At 44.3% G+C, this 12,155-nt stretch overlaps 1 protein-coding gene across 3 annotated transcripts in view; it reads left to right on the forward strand.

Moving 5' to 3' along the window:
- Positions 1-12,155, forward strand: part of ndrg3a (ndrg family member 3a) — a 32,700-nt gene that overhangs the window by 11,283 nt on the left and 9,262 nt on the right. Inside the window, exons 2-4 of one of the 3 annotated variants that reach the window (XM_046075508.1) lie at positions 1,174-1,303; positions 2,400-2,483; positions 4,933-4,965. In XM_046075508.1, coding sequence (XP_045931464.1) covers positions 2,427-2,483; positions 4,933-4,965 — 90 coding nt within the window. In that variant the 5' untranslated portion in view covers positions 1,174-1,303; positions 2,400-2,426. Of the gene's footprint in view, positions 1-1,173; positions 1,304-2,399; positions 2,484-4,932; positions 4,966-9,761; positions 10,026-12,155 lie in introns of those variants that run through there. The other 2 variants (XM_046075507.1, XM_046075509.1) reach the window with 2 other exon arrangements.

Below are 12,155 nucleotides of genomic sequence, written 5' to 3' on the forward strand. Positions count from 1 at the left end.
GAGGGACTACTGATTTTCTGCTTTGCTGTCATATCTGGATTGTCTGCGTGGTTCCTCGAGTCCCCGTGTTGTCGGGGTAAACGCTGCTGAAAGCACGTGTTATGAGCTTCACTTCATCAATTCATCTCATTTCTAGCAGTATCTATTCCCAATGTCTCCTTGCCTAACATCTGTCCCTCGAGGCTAGCCCAGCTCAGAATAAACATCGGCAACCAGCTTTGTCTCTATGGCAACAGCTGCACATGCTGAACGGTGGAGCAGGCAAGGAGGAGGTAGGAAAGGGCGGCAGCCGTGGAGGATGTTGCTAAATGGGATCTGGTGTTCTTTCTGGTGAGTTGATGTGGGGTTAAGGGGGTCTGAGATCTGCTTGAGCCCCCGGGGGACACGTCTTTCGTTCAGGTGGACAACAAAGGAAGAAGCACAGGATGATGGTCGGGGAAAGATGGCAGTTAGGTGCCCAGATAACCCAGTATAAGAGGTCAGTGGGGTTGGGCTGTGAAAGCCACCCTGTCACACTGTCAGTTTGTTTAAGCTCACCCTGACCCCGTCTCCCTTCACGCCTTGATTACCCAGCTAGCTGGCTACAATTAAAGCGGCTTTTGCCTCCATCCCACTTTTTGTGACAGCCTGAGGAAGTATTGGATTGATCCGGCCAATACGGTCAATCCGCTCAAGCATGCAGAGTATTTGTTTTTCTTTTTTCCTTGGTCACTTGTCTAAATATTATTTAGTTCCAACATTGAGCCGGATTTGTCAGCAGGGATTTTGCCGGGCATGTTTTCACTCCTTTTTTTCCTCGACTGTTTTATGTAATTTGGGGATTGTGCTCGCTTGTACCCTTCTGCTTCCCTGGTTTCTCTCAAGCAAGGTGCAGTCTGGAGCCAGAGCAGGATGACCCCCGACTTGATTCGTTCATCAACAGGCAGCTGCCTGTTCTGGCGCGATGTCATCATTGCTGGTACCTCCCGCTGTTAGTTCGCTGGTAGAATCTCTAACCAACCCTGATTGCAGCATTTCAAGGTCGTTCCAGGGTGGTTGGTGCCGACTTAGGAAGTGATTTCAGCCGCTCTTCCAGTTGGCTTGTCCTCTGCCCAATTATGTTTGCCCTTGTTTCTTGTGTATCTGTTAGCATTATTTGCATATGTTCTGATACATGCAATATTTCTGTATCAGGCCTGTTAGTGGTGCGGGGCTGGCAGGTTTGGCTTTGTCTTCCAGTTGTAAGCTTTGACCTAGAAGAGGCAGAGGCTCCATCTGCTGTTGCTGTATGTGCAACATGAGCCCCTCTCCTGGGCACAGCCAGGTAATTCAATACCACTTCCTGTCCTCACCTTGTGCAAACAGGCTCAACCTAAGAGGTACCATTTCAGGGAAAGTGGGGGAGGGGGACATTTTTGTCTTGGTGTTCTTGTTCAGTGATTATGTGCAGGGACAAACGGCTGGCTTCAAGGGGGAAACAAATGAGGTGGGCTTTAGAGCTTTTTGTTAAACCTGGCCTGATCCATCTTTGTGTGTGGGCATGTTTGCATACCATCTGTGTGGACTGGAAGTGTGACCTTTCCCTGAGAACTGATAGAGAAAACATCCCAGCCTGCTCTTGTACTGTTCCATAAACTACACCTGGTACTGAAAGGATTAGTAGACTACCTGGTTAGTCAATCAGTCGTTTAAGTCATTTATCAAGCAGAACTGCCAAACAATTTGCTGATGTTACATATCATCGTGAAGTGAATAGCTTTGGGTTATTTTGGGACATTTATAAAGTGGCTCTCTGTTATGTCCCCCTTTGAAAGGCTGAAAAGAACTCATGCCTCACCCCCAGCAAAAGCCAATTTAATTTTTATAAATCATTGATTATACCATGAAACCTACTAATAAAATGAGTCACATTGAATTTTATTGAAATAAACAGAAAATTCAGGTTAGCATGACAGTCTTGTTAGCATCAGAGCGACTTTAGGTCGGCACAACATTCTTCATTCAACATATTAATTATAAATAATTTATTATAATAAAAAAGGATATTTGTTGGGGCGCCCAGTAGCTCACCATGTACTGAGGCTGAGTCCTTACCACAGCGGCCCAGGTTTGATTCCAGCCTGGGGACCTTTGCTGCATGTCTCTTCTCCCTTTCCTGTCTCTCTTCAGTTGTTCCTATCCAATAAAACATCTAAAAATAATAAAAGTTTATAGTTGCAGCAACCAAACCACCATCAAGCATGATTCAGATATGAATCCAGACATCCTCCAGTTCTGAAGAACTTTATTCATTAATTTTAAGGATATAGAAATTTGTGCCAACAGTTGTGTCTTATGCAATGTGCTTATGCTTGTTTTTTTTAACTGCTGATGCTTATGATTAGTAAGTATAATGATTTCTCTTTTTCTTTTTTGGACAGAGTGGTTTACAGTGACGAGACAAGAAGATGGATGAGCTGCAGGATGTACAGCTGACTGAGATCAAACCACTTCTGACAAATAAGGTGAGTTGTGGGGAGGACAGGATAGTGACACCCTGCTAAGGCAACAGGCACACAACTGTGGATCCGAACCAATATGTAGAACCACATATACAAACTAAACAGACATGTGGCGCACTTTTAAAGTGAATGAGCACCCCATATGGGTTGAGGCAAATACATATGCTAATACACAAGGCATGCATACTCTGCAGTCCTGTTCATCAAAGTGAATTATTCAGATCTGCTCGACTGTCAAGGAGGGGGAGAAAAAGAAGGGAGAGAGCAAGTCAATGGGGAAAAAAGATTGTAGACAGAATGAAGTGAGAGAAGACGAGAAGCGGGGCGTAATACAACACGGAGAGTCAGAAAAGACAGTCAAGCAAGAACAAAGAGAGATCAAAGGAGACACTGGAAGAAACTCATCTATTGAGAGCTTGAAAGATTTCAGCAAGAGAACAACGGCAAAAACAGAAGGATGTATGGAGGAGGAAAGAAACCCAATGGCAGATCATAGCTCTTCACATCCTCTTCTGGCGTCCTCCTGTTCTCTGCTCCATCTCAACAGCTGATCAGCTGATTAGAGAGAGGGTGGGTTTGGATACACAGTGTTTTGTTCTCCCCCCAGGCAAATGTCACAGACAGTCAGAAGGGTACAGGGCCTCAGCGGAGAAGTGAGTAGTGAAGCATCACGTCTGAGGGGATTGCATCACGTCTGAGGGGATTGCATCACCTCAGTGGTGGGTCTGAAGAATGAGCAAGAGCACACTTGTCTCTATCGGGCTGCATACCATGTATGTAGATGTCTTGCGTGAAGTGACAGGGTGGGATTATACATCATAAAAATCATCTGATTGAAGGAGACTGGCACTGACCTCTCACTCCACCTAGTGGCCAGCTCGTTAAAAAGACAAACCAGGAGTCTTGAAAGCAGATGGAGATAATGACAACAGGATTGAAAGACCATTCCCTCTCTCGGATCCTATGTAGAAGGTACAAGGAAGAACTGAGTACTGTCTGCTAGTAATCATAATACAGGGCCCCCAGACTAGTCACTAGTTCCACCTGTGCTCCCAACTTAAAAGGAGAACCAACACAACATTTAGGATCACCACTCCTGGTGTTTTTCACATTATATACAATGATGATTTTTAAAAACATAAAAATGGGGGTAATATGTGCAAGTCCTAATGCTTCTTGTATAAAATTTAGAGGCTCTCTCTCCAAAAATCTTTGCTGTCTGGTGCCCTGCAACAGTAAAGAAATGCATAACAGGTTTAATGGTGTTGAGCAGAGGCTATGAATGTACGTGATCATAGTTAAGTAGAACATACATAAGAGATAAAATGAAAAATAGATAAATCACATCCTTGTGCAACAGTTGGCATAACCACAGATAAAACATCTAAGCCCAACCTTGAAGATGAAGGTGTTTTGTTTTAATAATAAACCTGCAGGTTCATGGAAATGTTTCTAACATGTCACTTCCTGTACTTTCATCAAGTGTCTACAAAACTTCAGCACAGAACTGCATTATAGCAGTGGAATAGTGTAGACTTTGGCTAGAACCATGTTTTTAATGTTTTTACCATGATTTCTGCTGCAAAGCTACTTGAGTAGAAGAAGGAAGGGAGAGCTTTATAGCCGCCATCTGCCTGTACGCCCATATGCACCATACTGGTCTGGAATCCCACAAGAATCTTCTCTGTTGTTGTTGCCCACTCTCGCTTCACTGCCCATCTATTCTGTAGCTTCCTGCTGTCTGAATAAAGACAAAACAGCAACTGAGACAATGCTCGCTGAAAAAATACTGCACCCTTACTTATGTTATATTGGTAAGGAATGTGGTTGTTATGATATTGAAACCTAAACTCATTTGACATACTGGTGCCTGTACACTGTTAATGATGTTGAAGCATAGACGAACACAGTTTGTTTCCTAAAAGCACGAGGATTTGCAGTCATAGCTGGCTGTGATTGGAAAATTGTCATAATTATGTATCCCAATGTCATCAGTTGGACCAATAGATCCATAAACAATACTTGCCATCATCATATTATTCAGAAATTGCTGCAAATACAAGTGACATGTGCTTAGTTTTCTGCAATCTGGGCACAGTTCTCTATCTGGATCCCACTGTGAAATGTGCTACAATCAAACTGATCAGACAGCAGCATAATGACCAAATGTTTTGATCTAATTCTTACAAACTATAGTACTAACCAAAAGTTGTTAAGAGCTTGTAAAAGTGGGATAATGCTGGATTTGTTCTATTTGTTCACACGTGTACTGAGAATAATGTATGTTAAATAAATCCAACACGTCATGCAGCTCCTGCACTGCAGTGCCATGCATCTATAATGAATGAACCTCCATCAGAGTGTACAGTATTATTATTGTCTTTACATATAGAAATATAGCATCTATAGCCCTGTAGTAAATTTTAACTCTCCTTTTTCCATTTTCTTGCAGAATGCACGCAACTTTCAGGATTTCGACTGTCAGGTGAGCCTTTGCTTTCTGCTCCTACACAGCACTGTTGTGCCATGGTTAGAGGAGATGTTGTGTTGTGGGGGTTTGGGCATTGGGACATGGTCCCATTCTCACACCCCTACTGCTGAACCCATTTGTTTGCTTGCCCTACATCTGAACAGTGTCCCCACAGGCAAAATCCAATTTTACCGCACACCACATGCTGGTGAAATGTAGGATACATCATTGGGGGTCATCCACTACAGTGGCCATTAGCTTTTGAAGGTTTTAATGCTTTTGTCATACACAGGTTTTGCCAGCTTGTTCTTTAAATGTGTCCTGTGCATCAGTGTCTGCTAAGGGAAGGGGAAAGGTCACTTCAAAACGATCTTTTAGAATTTTTTTGAATTCTTTTTTAGCCTATGCCATGGTACTAGTGAGCGGGAAAGCACAAGGCCTGGGTCAACCCACTCTCTCCCCTTGTCACTCTCTACTGTCAAACCCTATAATAAAGGTAACATACGATTATAAAAGCTCATGGAAGTTGACTGGCAACAATGTGCTGGTTTGTTCAGTCAAATAAAAAAATTTTTTGGACAAGATAAGATCTAGCACCACCTCTACAGATTTTTCACAGGTTTTTCTTCTCACTTTAAACTATTTTCCTGTGTCATGTGACACCTCGTGGCATAGTCTTTGTGTGATGGATGTGGATGGTGCTCTTTAGCGAGCGTACCTTCTTAGTAAATGTCAGGAAGAGATGAGAGCAGTGATTTCAGGCATCTTTAATATTTCTGAGTCTCAGCCAGTGTCTTCCACAGTAAAATTCTGTGAACATCATTTCAACAATGGTGTTTTTATGTGATAATGTAAGCATAGTTATTATTCAAGAAAAAGTTGAATTGGCAGTGTTCCAGATCCCTTTCTTTTATGGTTTCTGTGCATGGGGAATGGAATTGCCTACCATCTGCCTCTGTGCTATGCAATTAACTTTTTCTTGCATGAGTCTCTTGCATGAGGAGTGGCTTCCCACAGGCAAGGACTCCGCGGCTGTGATGCTCACAAAACACTACAAAGGGTTAAATCTTTCATCCCTCTCACTTTCTGCAGTCACGGCTGCTTCCAGCATCCCACCAGAGCTAAATATAGTTGCTGCACACTGGGGAGGAGTGTAAAGCATGTTAGCTGGAGCAGGCATCCCCAGCATCCACTCATGTCTGCATTGTCACTGATACATTAACATTCATGAAATGCTGCACTCACTCAGCAGCTCATATTTATTTTTTTATTTTTTTATGTGATATTTCTTTGCGCTCAGCCTCTTGTGATTCAGTCCAGGTCCTGCAGTTGTACTTTAAAGAAAGACTTGCACCAGGATTTGTCTCAGTGGAATTGAGGCAGGCTCAAGTGTATTTGACCTTATTTCCATGGCAGCCATTTTGACCTTACACAGTCACATCAAGGAGTTTCAAGGAAGTATTAAGATAAATCCTTAAACTGATGATTCTTTGATAGCTATTTGGCAGTTTTCCACATTAATAATGTCACTTCAACGCCAAAGTGAGAATGTGATAGGTCTGCTATTATATCATTTTTCAAGGAAGACACATTGACATGTCACAGCAGGAAAAGCACAGGTGTAAATAATACAATTAATGATGGCTAAATTCCACTTAGCTGCTTCAGTTTCAGGGTCCTGAACTCGCTGGCTCACTGGCGTACTGTCACACTGTCGTGGCTCACTGGGACACTTGAACAGAACGGAGACATCGCTAAAGTTAATAATAACATCTGTGCTTTTCCTGCTATGACAAGTCAAAATGTCTGCTGTGAAACGGGCCTGTTGTCAAGAACATGCACATGAATAAAGTATATGTATTTTTCCAAGGACAACAAGGACAGAAATTCAGAGAAAAGGAGCACTAGCTAGCTAACTAGAAATTTAGCTAATAGCCCAGTATCTAGGCTAAGTTGTGGTAGCAAGCTAATTTAATAAAAATATTGGTCAATCAACTTTTTTTAAAATTCTTCTCTGTGGGAAATATATGAAATGGTAGATATTTATCACTATTTTAATATTTTTTATGTGAACATGTGGGAGTACACTCTGCTTGTTGGTTTGAGATGAAGTGATATAAGCTCTAATATGTGAAAATTAAAAAGGTCTGTTGAAATAAGGGGTGTAATTTCATTCTTCCTGACTACCACTGTCGCACAGTTTATTAATAAAAGAACAACCAGAGCCCAGGTGCAGTACAAGGCATTAGCAGCAGACTTCCCATGAGTACAGTCTGTGGGGGAGGGGGTCCTCACCACTGGCTGCACCATCACTCTGAGCAGCCGATGTTACATTCCAGCAGCTGGAGGACAAATTAAGCTGCTCTCCTCTTTACTTCCCTGCTACTCCTACCACAGGCAGTCCACAGGTACTGCAACAGCTATGTAAAGCCCCTGTGCACCTGCAGGAGGTTGATGGTGGTGGTGAGGTGGGGGTCAGAGAGGAGAACCAAGAGGGTGTGGTGCTGCAGTCTTGTGTCCCTTAAGAAATCCCGCTTACGCCACTGAGAAGCGAGGGGGGGAGGAAGGTGTGAGTCAGCCTCCTCCACCCATGGGAGATGCTGTGCTTTAAAGTGCATACTTAAGAATACAGAGTTACTTCATGGATGTGGAAATGGCTGATGGTGCACTTTAAAAATAGAGCATTGTAGGGTTGATGGTGTTTGCTGTGGAGAGCAAAAGGTTGAGATGGTATCCATGGAAACTGAATGCATTGTGATATTTTAGTTTATTGTCTAAAAATGCTTATATATTATTAGATTATTGGTAGTATTGTTATTTTTGACAGTCATTCCATATAGTCTATACATCATGACTTTGTATTTTATGTCTATGTCCAGTTTTGATACCATTTCTCATCTTGACCTTGTTACCACTGCAACACAAAAAAATGTATTTGTTTTTCAGACAAATGGCTGCCAAGTCATGTCTTTGGCTTTTCAAATCCTCACTGGCTCATTATGCTCAGCAGAGGGCGCCATTAGCCCGCTGATATGTGTGGCTGGAGGGCTTTGGTTTGTGCGACTTTTTTTGCCCTATATGTCCCAAAGGTAGGCTTAGGCATGACAGAAACTGTTGCACAGATGTTGCTCAGTCACCATCTTAGAAGAGGATAAAATGGACCATGTCATGTTGTGGACAGTTTGATACAAAATGTTTTTCTGAGCTTGTGTGATTTTAGTATGTTTGGACACGTGGAAATCAAACCTTAGATTGTTGATGCATACATTTAAGTGAGCTATGCCGACCAGAGCGTGCCTGTATGACTGCTGAGACACGCAGTGACTAAGTGTATGACACAAAGAGGCACCCGCTCTGACAAGGAAAGGGTATACGTGTGTTGGGTCACACACATGATCTCCATGAGTTGATGTGACCAGTCACATGTACACCGTAATCTGGCATGAGTGATTGAACATCATAGTGCATACACCATTAGCACCATTAGTCATGTTCCCACTGCAGTCTGGCTTGAATGACTGGAGATGGAACTAAACAGTAATTAACACTGTAATTACGGCCACTCTCTTGTGGCATCATATTGTACAGATCATTTGCAGATATTTAATATCTGTTTTATTTGTCCTGTCTGTATATCAGGTGTTTATTTCTTTAAATGTACATAAACATGTGTGTCAGTGGCACCCTCTGTGGGTTAGGACAGTAAGTATTTAGAGGAGAAACAGCAGTTTACAACCAAACATGCTGCTACACTGACTAACCAATGGAGTGCTTCCTGTCTTTGTAATCCCACCCCCGCTGTGCTGTTTGCATGTGTGCCATTGGCTGCACAGAGCAGCCTGTCTCAAACAAAAGCGTGACGCCCTGCACTGCTGGCAGTTGTGCAGATGACAGAAGAGAGTAGAAAAGGAGAGATCAATAAACTATGCGGATCAAATGACTCAAAGGCAGGTTTAGAGGAAATAGGTCCTTTGATGTCGGGTTTGTGAATGTTGAATAAAAAGAACAGCTTGTTGTGAGTTAATTTTCTGCAAAGACTGGAACATAATGAGGGTTATCTTTTGAGTGTCAGTGCTGAAATGAATCCTGGAGCTGTGCAAGAGGATATACATGATAAAGTAGTGTTCCAGTATGAACTCACTGATTTGCGGCAAAGCTTTTGTTGAGTGCAGCATTTTACACTAGTCCTGCTGAGGGACTAAGTCTTGCAGTTGGAAGTCATTAACAGGGTCTGATAATGGATATTCATGTTGAACTATTTCTGATTTGGATGCTGAGGTCAGTCGCATTCTTCTCCCTCAGCAAGGTGAAGCTAAAGTGATTCTGGAGATGGTTGTTGGTAGATCTCAGTGATGAGCAGCCATTTTGCTGATGCAGAACACAGTCCAGGGTGAGCGATCAAAGTCAGCCTCCTCTCCTCTCCACTCTCTTCACTTTATTAGTATCATGGTGTGACGTCAGCAGCCTGCCCATTTTACCAAGACTGCCTCTGCATTCTTTGCACCCCATCACCCCTCTTCCACGCGCACGTTCCTCTCTTCCTCCCACTCCCCGCTCCTGTTCTCTGTTCTCCTCCAAGCCCCACCCTCTCCCACTACCCACCTGACCCTCCGCAATCCAATTAGACGCACCGGTGGCTGGATGTATGGACGCGCTGTGACTACCAAGCACAAACTGCAGTCTCACTCTCCTCCCCCTCTGTCCCTTTTCCTGCACTCTTTTCCCACCTCTTGTCTCTGCTTCTCACTCTTGTTCTCGCTGCATTTTATCCACACCCCCTCCTCTGCTTTCATTCAGATTATTTACCCGTCTCCTCCTCGCTCCCTCTGCTGTGTCTCTCTCCTCCTTCTCTTCCTCTCTTCCTTGTCGCTGCTGCTTTAGCCGCCTCACCCTACATCCCTCCCTTCCTGCTAACGCTCCCTCCCTCCTCCTCCTCCTCCTCCTCCTCCTTTTGGAGATCTTCAGAGCTGACCAGCACACACTCGGGCATAACATAACACACTCCTCTCCTGCGTGGGAAAAACATGTCAGCTATTCTGGACCTGGACCAGATTGCATGCTCTGGGAATGGAGTGGTGAGTGACAAACACATCTTGCCTGCCTTGACACACCTGGCTGGGTCTTTGCAGCAGGGAATTTTGGTTCAGATTTGGGTGCAGGGTGCGGGGTTGTTGTGCGGTTTTCCCAAAAACCGGGTGACAGCAGCTGGCTCGTGGAAGGGAAAAGCTGGTGCGGGTCTTTCCTGGCTTGTTTGTCACTACCCTCAGCAGACCCTGAGACATTGGGCTTTTTTTCTCTGAGCAGCTGCTATTGTGGGGTGAACAGTTGTTCAGTGTGTGTGTGTATGAGTGTGTGTGTGCCCCTACAGGTCACACAGTGCCCATGTGTGCTGTCTGCACAGCCTACACACTGCATACAATGGTGCATTTTAATGTGATGATATGAAAGATGCATGTAGAGCCCAAGTGTTTCTGAATCTGCCAATGCCACCTCCGGAGGATGTGTACGTGGCGGTCAATATGTGGGTGTCCATCAATAGGGGGGTGGATATTTGTGTGTTTCAGGGTGCATGTTTCGGTTGATCTCAAATATGCATTTTAGTGTATATCCATGTTTTGCCTGGTGAACAGCTGTGGATGGTGCATAGTGCCATAATTGTGTTACTTACTCTGTTTTCACTGAAAACAAACAGGGAGGTCACTCACTCACACACAACAATACATCACCTTCCCTCCCCTGCAGAGACCCGCTCGACCCGCTGCTTTGATGACACAGACCATATGTGTGCTGCAGGTGCGGAGGGCTGTGTTTGTGTCAAGAGAATGGCACGTACGCAATGGCATGTACCTGAGAGAATCCCACAGCAGAACATGCACAGGAGACATGGACGTGATGTTCTTGTGTGTACACTAAAGTCATTTGCAGGCTGCTGGTGTTTCTGCCCTGTAATGTCGCTCTCAGAGGTGATTGATGCCGTTCCTGGAAGGGTGGGGAAAACAGGGAGGAGGGGGAGAGGAGGCATTGATAAGAGACGGATTGCGGGAAGAGGAAGCATGACATACTGCTCTCCTTTACTCACCTCACCCCACCTCCCTCATCCTCCTTCACTCTGGCACCAAAACCCAAGTGCTTACCTCCCCATTTGCCCCGGGCAACCTCCTCAAACCCCTCTCTTCAAAGCACAAACCCCTTTTTAGTATTCCTGTCTCAACTTCAACCTCTCAACCATCGACACACACTACTTGTCCAAATACTAGCCATCATGAATGTATTATAGCAGTCAAGGGGTTGCAGTCATTGCGGTGCTCTCCCTCTTTTTCCCCCTCTAGCTCTCCAGGCTAGCTGCACCGCCCCATGTCAGTTTTCTTGAGATGCTGGCGTGTGTACATATATTGCCATACGTGTGTGTGTGATAGGAAATGGTGAAAGGCAGAGCTCCCAGATCAATACAGCTTTTCGACCACGTCAAGAGCTAAATGGACAGATAAAAGGTTCACTCCTTTTCCACAGCACTTTCTACATGATTCTTCACCCTTGTTTGTGCCAGAACATGTTTGGAAAGGCTTAATCAATTTAACCGCTGCGCCCCTTCTGTTTTAAGGCACACCCTTCTGTTAGTCATACAGGACGCCCCCTGGTCTTCACTCTTTTCTGCTGTCTTTATCACACAGTCCCTGCTTGCTTCACGCTCTATTTCCTCACATCCACTTCCAGACTGTCTCTATCTCTTGTTCTATCTATCTCCTCTTCATTCTCTGTTCCCCCTCCCATCACCATTTTTATTTCCCATCACTGGTGGGGCGTACATGCCTGTTTTTTTTTCTGGCGCCAGCACATGCACATGACAGAAGGCAGGCATTTGAACAAGTGTGTTTGCCTTGTTTCTTAAAGCAAAGCATCTCTTTCTACGCTGGGTGTCCTTGACTCTGTCCTTGTCTAAAATGGACATTCCGCAGCAGCACAGCCATGGAGAGTTTCCTCTCCATCTCTAACAGGTTGTTCTGTCTCCCCACCAGGCTGAAGTTGCAGAATAATCTCATTATCTGTAGAAAAGGCCTCAGATGAGCGCAAGGCTTCCTATCAGCTGAAGAGTTTCTTCTTCTTTATTCCATTTCATGAAGAGAGGATATATTCAGTATCAGCAGATTGTAGCACAAAGTCAGCGAAGGCTGCTTCGGGTTGTTTTTGTGTGCACTGGTTCCGTG

This window comes from Micropterus dolomieu, linkage group LG18 (assembly GCF_021292245.1).
Source record: "Micropterus dolomieu isolate WLL.071019.BEF.003 ecotype Adirondacks linkage group LG18, ASM2129224v1, whole genome shotgun sequence".
Taxonomy (NCBI): Eukaryota; Metazoa; Chordata; class Actinopteri; order Centrarchiformes; family Centrarchidae; genus Micropterus; species Micropterus dolomieu.